General features: G+C 46.2%; 1 protein-coding gene across 1 annotated transcript in view; it reads right to left on the reverse strand.

The window, feature by feature from the left end:
• Positions 1-1095: 1095 nt before the first annotated feature.
• The window catches only part of RUNX2 (RUNX family transcription factor 2), a 148204-nt gene continuing 133340 nt past the window's right edge, over positions 1096-15959 (reverse strand). Inside the window, exon 6 of the mRNA XM_041750757.1 lies at positions 1096-1148. Coding sequence (XP_041606691.1) covers positions 1132-1148 — 17 coding nt within the window. The 3' untranslated portion in view covers positions 1096-1131. The remainder of the gene's footprint in view (positions 1149-15959) is intronic.

The raw sequence follows: 15959 nt of genomic DNA on the forward strand, positions 1-15959 counted from the left end.
CACGGTAGCTCACTTCTCTGAGGCCTAGCTTCCTCATCTGTTGACCAATGACAGCAACAACAGACTTCTAAAGGGTTTTATGAGGGCAGAATGAGGTGATGATACAGAAAATTACTTGACACAGTGCTTGGCCCATGTACTAACTTAATGCTTATTTTTAAAAATTAATTTTTAAACGGGAGATACAGGGAGGAGGGAGAAACAGAGAGGAGGGAGAGAGGGGAGAAAGGACAAACTATAATCTTGTAAGGCAGGTGCCCCCTCCCAAAACAGGGACAGCAGTATTTGTGTGCCAAGGAGGGTGCCACTGTGGCATCTCTCACCAACATTTCAGATGGGATTCTGAACCTGGAGGCCCTTTGGACATTAAAATCCTTTCTGAGTAGCAACATTGCCCTTGAGCTTCATCCCCAGATTCTCATTAGCATTTCCTAAAGTCTGGAGCCCTGAGAAATGACCCAAGGGCTAGCAATGTGCTCAAAGAAATGTGCCCTTCCTTGGCTTTGCTGGTTCTAGGTACAAGGGCACATCCTAGCCTGAAGCTTTGGTGCCAGACTAGCTGCCACCACAAAGCCCATCTGCTCCCGTGGTGTTAGCCTGCTCCTACCCTGGCTCTCATTACTGGTAAGTAATGTGGTTTTTAGAGAACACTGTACATGGAATCAAGACGTGGAAGGAGTTATTTATTTTCCCTGAAGACAGTTTGTTCTTTTGATAAACTATTTTATTTAATTTTATTTATTTTTTATTTTATTTTATTAATACCAATAGTGGATTGTGTTTTCTCATGATGAAGCTTCTCCATAGCCCTGCCCCCTGCCTCCCCATTTCAGACTTTGGCTATAAATAGGAGTTTCTTTGTTCTGTCTCCTCTGGGCAATAATTGGAAACATAAACGGGGAGACACCCTCATGTCTTTCCACGTCTCTTGGTTGTTTCTCCACAAGCAGACAGTTGCACAAACAAACAGGCTGCTTTGTTTGTGTTTTCTCTGCAGTCACAATTTCTTCCACCAAATGTTTATGCATCCAGCATCTCAAGAACTTCAGGACCAAGACGGATGGTATGTTAATATTCGTTTGAACATGTGCACTTAATGTGCTTGGTTAATTGGAGTAATTAGTAGTCTTTTCATTCCAAGGCCGTTGCTGAAATTAAAACAGGGCAGTTATTTCTGTTAATGGACTAACTGAAGAATTTTTATTTTGAAAGTGAATCAGGACTCACAGACATGAAATTCTGCTCTGCAACAGAGGAAGAAGGGACATACATCCTGAGGACCTGGGGGACTTCTGGGAGAGTTCTCAGTCTCATTTAGACCCTCTGTATTTCCAACCATCAAAAATTACAATGTCCAGGGTGATACAGTTTACCACCCAAAGTATGACTTTGAAGACTGAAGTGGGGGTCCCATTACTGATTTCATCAGCACAATAGTCCTAAACAGGGACTGTCCCAGGAAACCAAGAGTATGGTCACCCAACCTCACATATGTATAGCTCTTTACATGGGACATTCACTGCTTGATTCCATCTTCTCCTCACCCTCAACCATGAAGGAATGGATCATTCCCACTGAACAGATTAAGTAACTGAGGCTGAAAAGCTAAGTGACTTGCCCCAGGCCCACCAAGCAGTGAATACAGCCACACTCAACCTCAGTTCTTCTCCGGAGCCCTATTATTCATCCACCACACTGACCCACATTCCTCTGGCCAGCCAGGAATGGCCACGGGCGTAAGTAGTAGCATGTGAGCATGCGTGGCAGAGCCGGAAGCTGGATGGGAAGAGCAGAGTGGCAGAAGGAAGAACTGCATTAAGGAGCGGGCGGGGTGTCCTGGCCAGGAAGGCTCACAGGCAGTGGCTTGGGTTTCTGAAAGAGGCTGACCTTCTCAAGGGGCCTCAGAGAAGGCTGCTCTGACGTTCTGGCCCAGCCTCCTGCTCCTTGGGCCTGGATGCGGCCCAAACAAGCTCCAGGGCTCCCGTGTGGCCAAGGGAGCTCTAATTATAAAGGCAACGGCTGTTGTGACAGTAGTTTTTAAGAAGATAATTTTTGACAAATTCCTAGACTGAAAGTGCTGGCCATAATGCCGTGTGGTCTGTGGGCTGTCACGGTGACTCTGGGTGTCATCCTCATCTGTGACTCATCTGCCAGGCAGTGCTGATTCTCTCCTTCCTACCTGCTGCTTCTCGCCACCTCCCATCGCTCCTTCTCCTTTCATCTTTCCTGCTTGGTGAAGGCAAAGGTACCCTCCCTGCTCTGCTTGACTAATTCCCTCCGATACAGCACTTCTATCTTGACAATTAAGGCGTCCCTGTGAAGTTTCCCTTTGTACATTCCCCTGTTCCTGTGTTCCCAATATTCAGGTATCATCACTCAATAACCATTCGACAGCAGTAATGCTTTTCATATGGAAAGAATTGGTTTTTTATTGATGGCAAATGTTGTGATGAACTTTCATGCCCACTTGGAGCCAGAGGAGCTTTTTATTGGGTGAACCGCACTAAGATGTGGTTCCAAGAAATGTCTTTGGAGTGTGGACTGAGATGTACTTTTGGGAACAGGTCTTGTGGACAGGGGTGGGGTGGAGGGCAGGGAGCCTTTCCCTTTATCAAAGTCTCATCAATCAAGATGTATAATAGCAACATTATTAATAACCCTATGGTTGCATTGCACTTGGTATTTTTCCAAGCACCTCCCTGGAACCCTAAAATGAAGGTTTAGGCAGATATTATTATTTCCATGTTAGAAGTTAAGCAACATTGTAACAGGACCGACTGGCCTCATGAGTAAGGAGTCAATTGATAAACAGGTGAGTGTCACAGGAAAAGGAGAAGGATATTTTTAGCATGTGGAAAAGCTGTCCTTGGGCATCATAGATGCTCTCAGAAGATCAGGAGTCCTTTCCAGGCTAAATTCCTCTCTTTTTTTAAGATTTATTTATTCATGAGAGACACAGAAAGAAAGAGGCAGAGACATAGGCAGAGGGAGAGGCAGGCTCCATGTGGGGAGCCCGATAAGGGACTTGATCCCAGGACCCCGGGATCACACCCTGAGCCGAAGACAGATGCTCAACTGTTGAGCCACCCAGGTGTCCCTATGCTAAATTCTTCTAAAAGTCCTCTTTGCCTAGTCCAACTATAAGAGCATGACCACCACATCCAGGTATGGTGCTCCTCATCTCAATGCCACTTGCAATTCAGTTAAACATCCTGACATCTAACCCAGATGCAGTGGAAAACCATAGGGTATTTAACAATGGATGCCATCTAGCATATTATGTGGCTGACAGAATATGAATGCCATGTAATCTCCAATGGACCTAACAAAAGAAGGGCAAATACTGGAACATGGAGGTGGTGATGCGGTGTATCCCATCCACGTTAGCCAATTGGCTACTTTGGACCACAGCCCAACCCTGCACTCCTCAAAAGCAAGCCTTGGCACTGGCTTTGATAAATTAAGAGAATCAGGGGACTAGACAGGAACTTGGAAACCACCTTGGGCCACCACCACCACTATTTTATTAATATGGGAGCTAAAGCCCCAAGACCGTGAAGGGACTTGCCCTAGTTAGAATGGTTAGCCAGGGCAGAGGGGTGCTAAGAACCCAGGCCCTCCCAGATAACACAGCTCTTCATTCAGCCTCCCACACTGAATCAGTGGATCTTGTAGCTCACCCTACCTGACTTTTCCTCTTCCTCCTTTATTACTTGTCAGCAGCTGGTGCTCAGAGACTCAGCAGTCTGAATTAAGAAGAGGACATTTTGCTACACACTTGGTTTCTCCATGCTTCCCTCCACCTTCATGTCCACATCCTTCACTACGAGGCAGCAAAATTCCCTAAACAGCAGGTTGTGCAGGAAGCATTGGCGGTGGTGTGAACCAGCAGGTCCTGTAGCTCAGTGGGGAGGTATATGCTCAGTGGCCAGCCAGCACTTCTTGTGGGGTGTGCTAGGAGATGTGTCCTGACAGCTCAGCTTCAAGTCTTTCTGCGTCCCAGACACCCTAGGTTACCTAGGACTGCCTTGGGAAGAAAGGTGTTTTTCTGTTTCTAGGCCACCAGCTACCATCATTCACGGATGTCCCTCACCAGGTCCACAGCCCCCTTGCTTGCGTTACTAATTGGCTCATAATGCAACAGTTGGATTCTTGGGAGCTCAGATTTTTTTTTGTCCTTTATGACCTAACGCTCCCTGGCTCATGTTTCAAGGGATGTTTTCCTGCTCACCCTTTTTGTCTTCCTCTACTTCTCTGTCTGCTCTTTCTGTTTTGCTTGGCTTAAGAAATGTCATATTTCATTCTAAGCCAAATGCAGCTCCTATGTCAATTCAACTTCAGTCACAGAATATCAAAGCCAGGGCCTAGACCATGATTAGCTTCTATAGACTCTAAAGTTGTAGGAAATTCCATCCAATGAAATCTCCAGCTGATTACCCATGCTGTACGCAATGTTCTTAATTTATATTTCACTTGGCAAACAAAACAATTTATAGGGATTCCACGACCCCCAACTTCCCCTCAAAAATCAACCATCCAGCACTACTACCGCCACTGTTCGATTAATGAGGAAGCCAGAGCCACCAGCCAGAGAAGTGGTGACCAATAAGGCTCTGGTTTCACAGCTGTTACGGGCTCTCAGCTGCTGGATTGGCCACACAGTTCCACCCAGTCCTGTGTCCTTCCAGCATCTGTCACATCAGTCTTCCTCAATCCTTTTCCAGTTTGGATCCTCCCAGGTTCTCTGTATGAGGAGAGCTTTAGGGCTGTTTCCTTGTACACCCATTGCCATTGCTGTTTCCATGGGAGGTATCATGAATAAAGTACCTATTCCGTGCCGGACACCATGCTAGATACTGTGTATGTATTTTCATACCCAGTACACATCATGCACATTAGCTCATGTGACCTTCACCATGATCTTACGCAGGAGATATGAACACTGAACTCAAAGAGGGTAATGATTACCCAAGGTCAATGAAGGATTCAAATCATAGTCACCTCATTTCAACACCTGTGTGCTATCCAATATGCTACCAAGTTTTCTCAGGGAAATGATTTCTGCAAGTGGCCCTTACCAAGCACAAGAACTTTTACCATAAGCCAGGCTTTCTCCTTTACCATTGTATTGAGCTAATTCTTTTTCATCATACTGCTAAAGCTTACAATCAGAGCTCTCCCTTCGGGAACACAGGCCTGATGACCATTTACAGTGGCAACCCAGCACGTGCATTTCAGCAAACAGATAGAGCTAGTGGTGGAATTATCAAACCTGAAATAACCAGCCCTCCAACTCCAGGAAAATAGCCCCAAAGTGCAGGCTGTTCCCAGGAATAACCTAGAAAAAGCATTTCTAGTAGTTTCTACTTGCTCTCAAGAAGGACAAGGGGGAAAAAAAAAAAAAAAAGAAGGACAAGGGGACCAGTACCTCCAGAGATCCCTGAAAGAAAAGGTGCCCAGGCACTTTGCAGAGGCGGAAAGAAAACATGTGCTGGGGTGGGAGATGGCCCACTCCAGCTCATGAGAGCCCACTGTGTGCATCAGTTCTCAGCTCTGGTTTTAGTGGTGTCATGTTGGTAGCCTGAAGTTGGCCATGGTGGGAGTGTTTATGCCCTAACTAAAACAGTGTCCCCATCTACTTCATTACTCTCTATGCCTTTACTTTGCTCTTTGTTGTTGTTGTTTACACAAAACTCTTATCACACTTGAACTTAATTATCTATTTATCTTAGTTATCTATGTTATTTCAGGTTTGCTGGTCATCTGCCTTGTTTATTATCTCTAGAGTGAAGAACAGCAAGATGGTACATATTTTAAATGATATTTAAAAATGAGAGAAAATCAAATTGCCTTTTATATGTTAATTTGACACACATCATGCCTGACACGGTATTTTTGGTTACCTTTTTTTTCTTTAGAGATTTTGTTTATTTCAGAAAGAAAGGGAGAGCGGGGGAGGGACGGGGGTAGAAGGAGAGGGAGAGAGGATCTCAAGCAGACTGCCCGCTGAGCATGGAGCCTGACAAGGGGCTTGATCTTATGACCCTGCAATCACGACCTGAGCCAAAACCAAGAATGGGATACTCAACCAACCCCCTGTTGGTTGCCTTTCTATGTATATGTATCTTCCATCACACCTACTTCTAGAAAATCCCTTTTTTAAAATTGATTCTTTTTTATTTACCACTTGTCTAAGTGACCGTAAACATAATCATTCTCATTATAAACTAATTTAAAAAGGTAATTTTCCAATTAATACATATACACCAATGTAAACTGTGTTCTCATGGTAAAATAATTATAGAAGTTGCCAACTACTTTGGAAAGAAAACAAAGGTATTTGTTAGTGGCAAGACCTAATGAAAAATCTGACGGTCTAAACAAGAAAAACTGACAAGCACAATTCGGCCCACAAGAACACTGGTAAATTACTTTTCACTTAATAATTTTGCCTAAGGATAATTTCAGGCGTCATATACAGAAATTTCTCCCTGTGGAAAGCACACAATGAGAAAACCTATGTCGAAATTTTGGCTCTACCATCTACTGTTTATAGAACCTTGGCCAAGTTGCCCGACCTTTCTGAACCTTTGTTACTTTACCTGTAATGTCATTATCTACCATGCTCTGCAAGGCTGCTGCATTAAATGAGATCAAGAACGAGAATGTCATTTGTAAATTATAAAGTACTATACAAAATATAGTCTATTATTTTACCTCTGAGAAAAAACTGGAAAAAATCAATGCCTCAAGGACCATTAAAAAGTATTAGTAAAACTGGCAATGGTACCAGTTATAAAAATATGGTTCTTCCTCTACTTAGTCTCTAAAGCAGCACTGTCCAGTAGAACTGCCCACAATGATACAAATATGTTACCCCTTTGCCATCTCATACAGAAGCTGTTAGCCACCTGTGGCTCTGGAGCCCTTTAAATGTGGCTAGCATGACTGGGGAACTGCATTTTAAATTTATTTAATTTTATTAATTTTACTTAGTTTTATTTAAATAGTCATATGTGGCTGGAGGCAACTGTACTGGACAGCACAGCTCTAAGGCATTTCTTCAAATAGGTTTTGCAGAAAACTCTCTCTTGGCCCTAACCATGAAGGGATTCAGTTTTGCAAGCATCAAGAAGCCTGGTGATGGAAATCTTGTGGTTTAGAGCAAAGGACAAAGTGTGGAATGGAATGAAGACTGGAGGACAAAGAGAAGAGGATGGCTTCCTTGCCCCGTGGCCATGCTCATGCTCATTTTGAGAAACAAACAGGCCCTGCCCTTTTGGGATTCCGGTGTCCCTTATTTGCTGTGTGACCTTAGAAAGATACCTAACTTCTCTGAGCCTCAGCCTTTTAACTCTAAAATAGGAACCAAAATGCCTACTTCATCTGAGTACTGTGAAAGTAAATGGAACAGGTTAATGATCCAAAGTGCCTAACATAGTGCCAGCGCAGAGCAAGCTCTGAACTCTCAGGAGTGCAAGCGAACGGGCAGGGGGAGCAGCACACCGATTGGCATTTCTTGCCCAGAGCACACCACTTCTGGGCTGCCAGCCTTAAGCAGCCCCGGCTGGCGCACACCCAGCCTCCCTCCTTCCATTCAGGCCTCCTGAATGCCCTGACCTCACCCAGCACTTTGCTCTGAAGATCTCTGAGTGCTTCAAAGACTCCTTTTTGGATTCAATACAAACGATGTTCCTCCTGGGTATGTACACAGGTGGGGGGAAGGCTGGAGGGTGGGGCCCAACCAGCTCTCCAAGTAGGGAGACAATTCCCTCTGCTTGGCTCTCTGGGACATTTCCCTGCACTGGTGTTTCCTCTGCTGTTGGTGGAAAGCAAGATGCAGAGTCTAGCTCACCCCCACACAGGCCCGGGGGTCAGTCCCACTCCAGCTGAAACCCAGTTGTGAGCCCACTTCTCAGATGTGGCAAAATGAAAAGTTTAAGCAAACTGCTTTAAAAACATACTTGCCCCAGGATTAGCCAAGATAGTCCCCTTTTGCATCAAATGTCCCAATCTCACCTCTTAAGCCTCCCTTTCTCTTCTGGAAGCAGCCCCCCAATCCTTTAGACTGGGGGCTGTCAGCATTCAGAAAGCATGATCATGGGATGTGAGGGTTGCCGATTCTTTGAGATTCCTCCCCTGAGAGTAGGGCCCCCTCCATGAATCCAGGTGTGCTCACGACCGCTTTGACGAATAGAATATGGTGAAGGTGACACCGTGTGACCTCTGAGGCTGTGCCACCAGCGGCCATGCAGCCCCCACCAGGTTGGCTGGGACACTTGCTCTTTGAGTCCAAGCAGCCACATTAGGAGCCTAACTACCCCGGGACCACCGTGCAGCCTCCAGGAGACAATCCCAGCAAAGACCATCCTTCGCTCAGCCCTTCCAGACACCCGACATGTAAGCAAAGACACCCTCAGCCTTTCGAGTTTTCCCAGCCGAGGCCACAAACATTTACAGTGGAGACCAGCCATGCCTGCTGTGCCTGCTGCCCCTGCTCCACACAATCTGTGAGCATAATAAAATGTTTTTCTCTTGCACCACTGAGTTTTGGGGTGATATGTTGCTCAGTAATAGCTGATGGGGCTCCAGTACAGCATCTCATAGAACCCCAAGCCTCCTGGTTCCCAGCTCCAGGAAAACAGTCCACAGACTGACATGTTCCGACTGGGGGTGGACCTATGCAGTTCTCACTGCTGCTCGTTGATGAAAGGGAGGCAAAGCTGGACAGGCACAAAAGTTGTCTGCAGTAGAACCAGTGCAGGAGGGGAGGCAGGCAGAAAGGAGAACGTTTTATTTTTCATGCATTGTCATTCTGAACTCTGATCTTTAAAATAACCTTTTTTTAAGATTTATTTATTTATTCATGAGAGACACACAAAGAGAGGCAGAGACACAGGCGAAGGAGAAGCAGGCTCCCCATGAAGAGCCCGGTGGAGGGCTAGATCCCAGAACCTCAGGATCACAACCTGAGCCAAAGGCAGACACTCAACTGCTGAGCCACCCAGGTGCCCCCTAAAATAACTTTTTTTAATGAAAAAAAAAAAATTGATAGAGGAGCAAGGACCTACTAATGTGATTTCAGTGGATGGCTTTATTCAAAGAATTTTGCATGGAATTTGCATGTGGTGTTGTTTGGTCTTGTTTTGTAATGTGTTGCTAGCATTTTCTTTTCTGATCCCCTGCCTCCATGTTCTTCAGGGTCACAGGGAGCACTCTACCCAGGAATAAAGGCAAAAGGTGGCCATTTTTAGTTGCAGTGTGGCCGTGAAGAAAAGTTCTCTCTGTCATTGGAGGGACTTAGATGTCTGTGGGGCAGGAGGAAGAGCCCTGAGCTGAGGAGGACATAGGGATTCACAGACATGTTGCTTCTGCTTAGACAAATCACTTTAACATTTCCAGGCCTCAGTCAGATCATGCACAAATGGGATTCGATTATGTCTAAGTTCCGTTTTGTTTTTTTTTTTAAGATTTCATGTCTATTTAGAAAGAGGGCACAAGCAGGAGGAGCTGTAGACAGAGGGAGAAGCAGGCTCCCTGCTGAGCAAGGAGCCTGACATGGGACTGGATCATGACCTGAACTGAAGGAGATGCTTAACCAACTGAGCAACCCAGGTGCCCCTAAAATCCATTTTCTAACATTGTGGAGAGAAAAAAGTTAAAATTTATCCAGTGCTTACCCTGTATCAAACAGCACAGACCTTCTATTTATTTTATTTAATCCTCAATTTTTTTTTTTTCCTGAGAACCAGCCTCTCCATTTTGTACATGAGGAAAGCATGTGCATGAAGTTTTCAGGAGCCTGGAGGAGAAGGGTGCGATTCCAGAATCCACATGGCTGCCCCTCCAGAAAATTCTCACTCTCCTCTCTGCCCCCACAGTGTTTCCCACACCTTGTGCCCAGAGGCCGAGAGTCTGGCTCTTCAGTCTCTAATCCTCCACGGTTAGGAGGGAGGGTCCTCACCACATTCCTTTGTACTGTCATCAGCTGCTTAAAGTGGCAAGAAACAATAGCCTCTTTCTCTGCTTTCCTGGAAGGGTGGCTCTTGGACCCTGCTGAGTCTGAGTGGCAACCAGGGCAGCCCTCCCAGCCTGAGTGCCCCCAGGTGCCCCGGGCAAGTCTGGAGGAATCCTGCCACCCAGCTCTCCCGTGCAGATCTTGAAACTGTTGAGTGGTGCGAGCTCCTATCTTCCCCTTAACAAGAGTCCCTCAACACTGGCTTATTTGGCACATACTCGACCCATCACAGGACTTGAGGAAGCATAGCACAACCCCTACTACAAAAGACGAAGGACTCATCTTGCCTTGCCAGACATGCACTTCCCTGGCACTGGGATGCCTCTTACCCTTGTGTTTTGATGAAGAGGGGTCTGCCTGTGTGGAGATGCCTCGCGCCCCAAATCTCTTCTCACACACCTGTTACCGATGCCTGAAACAACCGCCAAGGGTTGACTAAGTCCCCCTGCAACTGACACTGCGAAGGATATCTAAGAGGAATGACTACAGAGCAGATAAGATCCCAAGCTTCAAAGCCAGACAGGTTGGGTGTCAACTATACGTGGTAGTTGGAAGGTAACTGCACATCCTTTGCCTCTTCTCTTATTAAGAGTTGGGGGTCTATTTCCCCTCCCCTTGACTCTGGGCTGGCCCTGTGATGGCCTTTGGCCAACAGAACACAGCAGAAGCGACCTTGCCCATCTCCTCTTTCAAGGTAGACCTCCAGCGATGGGCAGCTTCTATTTTTGTGCCTCTTCTAAGAGCTTGAGGCAGAATCTGACCACCCTGGGACCACCATGCTATGAGGAAGCCCAAGCAGCCCTGCAGAATCACCCTGCTGAGGCCCCATCTGCATTCCTGACCCACAAAATCATGAGCAATAAAATGGCTATTGTCTCAACCACTAAGTTGTGGTGTAGTCTGTTTGGCAGAAACAGATAACTTAAGGGGGTTAGTGCACCCTCATGGTGCACACTGCAAATGCTACCCTGGCACAGCTGGGTCAGGATGGATGGTAAGGAAGTCCTCACAAGGAGGGGACCCCGAACTTTATCAGAGGCTACAGAATTGCATGAGTGAAAGGGCAGGATGTGGGCACAGAAGATTCTACAAGATTCAGCTACTCCTCAGGCCTCTGGAAAAATGCCCTGAACGCTGGCAGGACTTCTCAATTATTCTCACTACAGCCACCTAAGTATAGGGAACAAACCCTAAATTTGACCCAGAGTAACCTACTACAAGTGGAAGATTTCTCAGAAGTCTTATTTCATCTCTACAACTCCGATGACTTTTGTATCGCATTTCATAATCTCTTCACCTGCATTTTGTTCTCAAAGAATGGTTGGAGTTACTTACCAGTTAAATGCCTTTGCTTCAGCCTACTCCAAACTCTTCAAGAAGACTAGACTATCCAGGAAGAGAGGTCACAATGAGATCTGAGACTGTGTAGCCCCAGAGCACATAGGCACCCTGACGGGATTATCAGCCTCATCCACCTGCTGAGGTGGAAGCTTTGGGGCTTTTCTTTCAGGTTCTAGTCTCACATCTTAGCAGCTCTGACCTCTAGGTTCCCCTCTCCTACCCCATTCTCTGCTGTAAGCTGCCCCACCAGTCCCAGGGGACCCGACTTCAGGAGAGCCTGCAGCCTCCCTCCAGATGCAGATTAAAAACTTAAGTCACCTGATAATCTACTTCTTCCATCTCTGACCCACACTCCAGCTCAGCCTCCCACAATGTTTGGAAAGCCACCCGAGGCAATTCCCAGCCTTGCCCAGCATACTCAAATGCTCCCCAAACTTCTTTTTTTTCTTAGACAGACAATTCACACACACACACACACACACACACACACACACACATCTATAGCCTGTGTAGATACGTTGACACTTGGAAGCAAAATAGAGGAAAGCTTTTATTATTGTTTGCCATTTGAAAATGATTATCCCGCAGGATGATGTGTATTGAAGGAGACAGCTTGCAGTTAGCATCCCGGGGAGAGCTCCTTTTCTAGACCTGGGTGAGCCTCCACCACCTCCCAGCTTCCCGAGTGGGGACTGCCTGGTGCCAGACTTGGATGCCTACCAACACAAATTAAAGGAGTAAAATGCCTCCTAGACCGAGGCAGGCCAAGGGAGGGGAGGGGGGGTGAGAATGCTGAGAATTTTAAAGGGATCATCACCTCAGCAGGAGACCAACAGTCAACCTCAGAAAGAGCAACTTCCCCCCACCAACGGATGCTCCAGTTCAGCAAGTCTCCGGTTCTGGGGGACCCTGTGCTTCCAGACACCGACTCTCCTGTTCCCCACCCGGATCTCAGCCCAGGCCTCGGCCCCTCCCTGCCAGGAACCCTCGCAGTCCTCTTCCCTCCAGATACACAGCCGAACCTTATTTAAAATTGTGAAGCCCTAAAATGACACTCTGTGGGAACCGAGCTAACCAACTTGCACTCAAACACGAGCCTGGAGGTGGGGATGGGGAGCAAGCACTTAATGGGTACAAGGCTTCCGTCTGGGGTGATGACATGTAGCAGTTGTAAGACACTGAGAGTGTACAAAATGCCACTGGATGGTTCACTTTAAAATGGCTGATTTTACATTACATGAATTTCACCTCTACTTAAAGAAAAAAATAAAGTTTCCCAAGAAAGAGTAAACCCTTCTAGAATCCTATCGACCAACACACGGTTGACTCTGGACCTCAGTCCCCTCATCTGCTAGTGGGAGGCTGCGGGGGAAGAAGCGGTTTTGCCATGTTATGGATTGTTCCAGCTCCCAGCAAGACAAGGACTTCAGAGGGTCCAAAGACAGAGACCAAGTAGGATCAGCAAGCTGCCCAGTAGGCTAGAATTAACTGATCTTCCACCATCTGGATTTGGCAAGTGACTGAGCTTCTCTTATGTTCCTCCTCTGTGAGCTCAAACATGTCTTAGGAGATTCCTGAGTGGAGCCTATAAAAGTGATTATTATACTCAGGCCAAATCCGGGGAGTCATATATTTGAATCCTATAACTTCATTTCTTTCTCAGCCACCAGCTGGCAGTCTCCAGCAAGTCCCGACATCAGGCAATGCAGGGTTTTCCTAATATACGATTTTAATCTTCAACAGCCCTTGCCAATTCGAAATAAAGAGAAGAGAGAATTCTGGGAGCATGTGCCCTACAAATTTAAAAAGAAAACGAAAGTGGTCCCATCTTGTACTTCAACAAGTTGATTTGATACTTAGAAAATGATCCTTTGGGCCAAAAAATATTTTTACTTTGTGTGTCTCTATAAATACCACCACCCCCCTTTTTTAATAGAAAGCACATCGCTAGTGTGTCTAAAACCAAACGTGGTTTTGATTGAACCAGACTTACATTTCTATCTGAAGCTCATTTGCTAACAATAGAACTGGCTTTCCCATTTGCCAACATCAATGTTGACCTGTTTTCACCTAAATTTTATAGATGTCAGAAAAAGAAACTGTTCACTACTCAGTGGCCTACCCTGGCCTTTTTCAGCCACACTTGCTTGCATTTTTGCAGCTCCTTTAAATTCCCCTTGTCACAAAAACTAACAATAAGGTCAAGTATTTCAGTAAGAAATATTGAATTATTATCCAATGTTGTCAAACAGCCAAGAGCCTACGAAAGCTAACCACGAACTGGAGAAGAGAGAGGCTTAACCTCAGGCCTCCCGGCCCTGCCTCCATTGCACAGGGAAGGATTTTTGGCACTGGAGGGCACCGGGAGGGCTGGGGAGGAAGGGGGGAGGGTGGACGGGTAGAATGGGAACTGGACGGCTCACAATCACGTCCAAGCTCCCGTCCCTTAGGAGTGTCTCGTTGCGCTCATTTGCTGCTGCCGAGAGCCAGCTCTGATTTTTCTTGGAGAGGGCTCCAGGCACCCTAACATTTCAGCCATGCCAACACCATGAGGCTGCTGACCTCTTCTGATCCCCTGGCCATATCCCTGTCCATCAAGGCTAATTTCTATGATAACATAAACTGCACTGTGTAGCCAATAAACTCAAACCCGATGGAAGCTGATGTGGCCAGGATGGAGAATGACAAACTGGCAAGATGTCAGGGCTGGAAATAGAACTCGTTTTGCCAGCCAGGGGCTCAGGATGGGTAGAGATGGATTTATGCGTGTGCGCGCATGTGTTTTATTTGTCCTAATAACTCTAATAAAGGTTCCATGAATCAATAAACTGTCTCTTGCAGAGACAGAAATAAATGCAGGCCCCCTAAAGTGAGCTTCAGGTAGAACCAGAACACTTCTTCATTTCACTCTAACCTGTGGTGATTGAGGGCAGAAGAAACCCTCTGTTACCTCAAAGGGTCTGTCTGGGCAAGGTGCTTGGCCAAAAGAGAGAAAGAGAAAGGGAAGGCGGGAGGGAGGGGGAGAGAGAGAAGGAGGATTGGCTTTTAGCTGGGCAAGGAAGGCAGCAGTGCTTCCCCAGGATGGGATGTGTGGGATGTCAGAAAAGCATCCCAAGGAAGGTTCTTGCTCTTCGAACAGAGTATGTGGCTTTGGAAGTGAGGTTTTAGTGGTTCCAGAAAACCTCCCTTGAAATGCAAATACACCGACTGCTCAAAAGGTGAGGGTCAGGGCAAGTTCATTTATAAAAGGGGAGACACATAGCACAGGGTTAGTTGGTGTGGGCTTGGGGAGAGAGGCAGAGCCGAGGGCCGGCCTCTGAAGGAGATGTCTGGAGGTGTGGGTAGAGAAGACCCCAAGATCCTGCTTTAAAGTTTTACTTAGGATCAGTCACAGGCATAGCTCTTACTCAGTTCTTTGAGTATGTGACATCCAGAGCATAAACTTAATCCCACTCATTTATACTTGTCCCCCTTCCCTACTGAAAGCCAAAGCGTCCCACATACCAAAGTAGCCCTCACTGTCTCATCCAGGCCCCAGTGCTCATGGCAGTAGGTGTAGAGGCAGTTGGATAAAACGTACCTACTCTGAAAGCTTGATATTTTATGCTGTCACTTCTCAATATTTTTTAGAGGGGGGAGGGGCAGAGGGAGAAGTAGAGAGGGAATCCCAAGCAGGCTCCGGCCCAGCACAGAGCCTGACAGGAGCTCTATCTCACCACCCTGAGATGATGATCCGAGCTGAAACTAAGAGTCAGACACCTAACCAACTGAGCCACCTGGGTGCCCCCTCTCAACATTTTTTATGTTGATGACCTCTTTTGTTAAATATTAAGATCTCACATTTTCCGTCATGTTACATATATTGATAGCATTGTATTGATAGCTGGTATTTCTTTTGTTTTTTAATCATCCTAACATTGAATATAGCTTTCTGAAGTATAACTCATACCCTAAGAGGCTCTGACACCACTCACGCCAGCCTGTCACTCTATCTTCTTTTGGAATCCCTCTTGCTCATCCGATCAGTGGAGGTGTGATTTGGCATGCTGGCATTCTCTCCAGCAAAGGATAGGGTGAAACCACAAATTCTCCCTCTTCTCAGGCTTCACCTCCTTCTGCCCTGTAACTGGCTTGTACAATAAGGCTTTGTCTATCATGAAACAGGAGTCGGATGATAAACTACATTGTAAGTTTTGTCTAATAACACAACATCTGTATATTTGAGGCCTATACATTCCATCATTGCCCCATTAGCAGGGGTTTCCTTTTGCAGATTTTAAATAGAAGAGATTTTGGTTGAAGGTAAGCAAATAAAAGATAAAACTGAGATGTAAAGTCTATCTTTTTTCAAGATTAGCTGCCATGTTTTCATTTGTTTAGGTGACTTGGATACCATGTTAAAGAGGTCAAGAATGTGGCTTCATCTCTACAGCCAGACCATGAAACAGCAAGTAGAAAGACCTTGACCACAACAAGGCCATGACAGCCATCCTTTGCAGTGAGGGCAAGGAGGCCTCTTGACCACTAAAGGTTGGGTCATCTTTGTCCAGGAAGGATTGGTATTGATGCTCTTGGACAAAATGTCTCACTCAGTAAGTCA

This window comes from Vulpes lagopus, chromosome 1, assembly GCF_018345385.1.
Source record: "Vulpes lagopus strain Blue_001 chromosome 1, ASM1834538v1, whole genome shotgun sequence".
Taxonomy (NCBI): Eukaryota; Metazoa; Chordata; class Mammalia; order Carnivora; family Canidae; genus Vulpes; species Vulpes lagopus.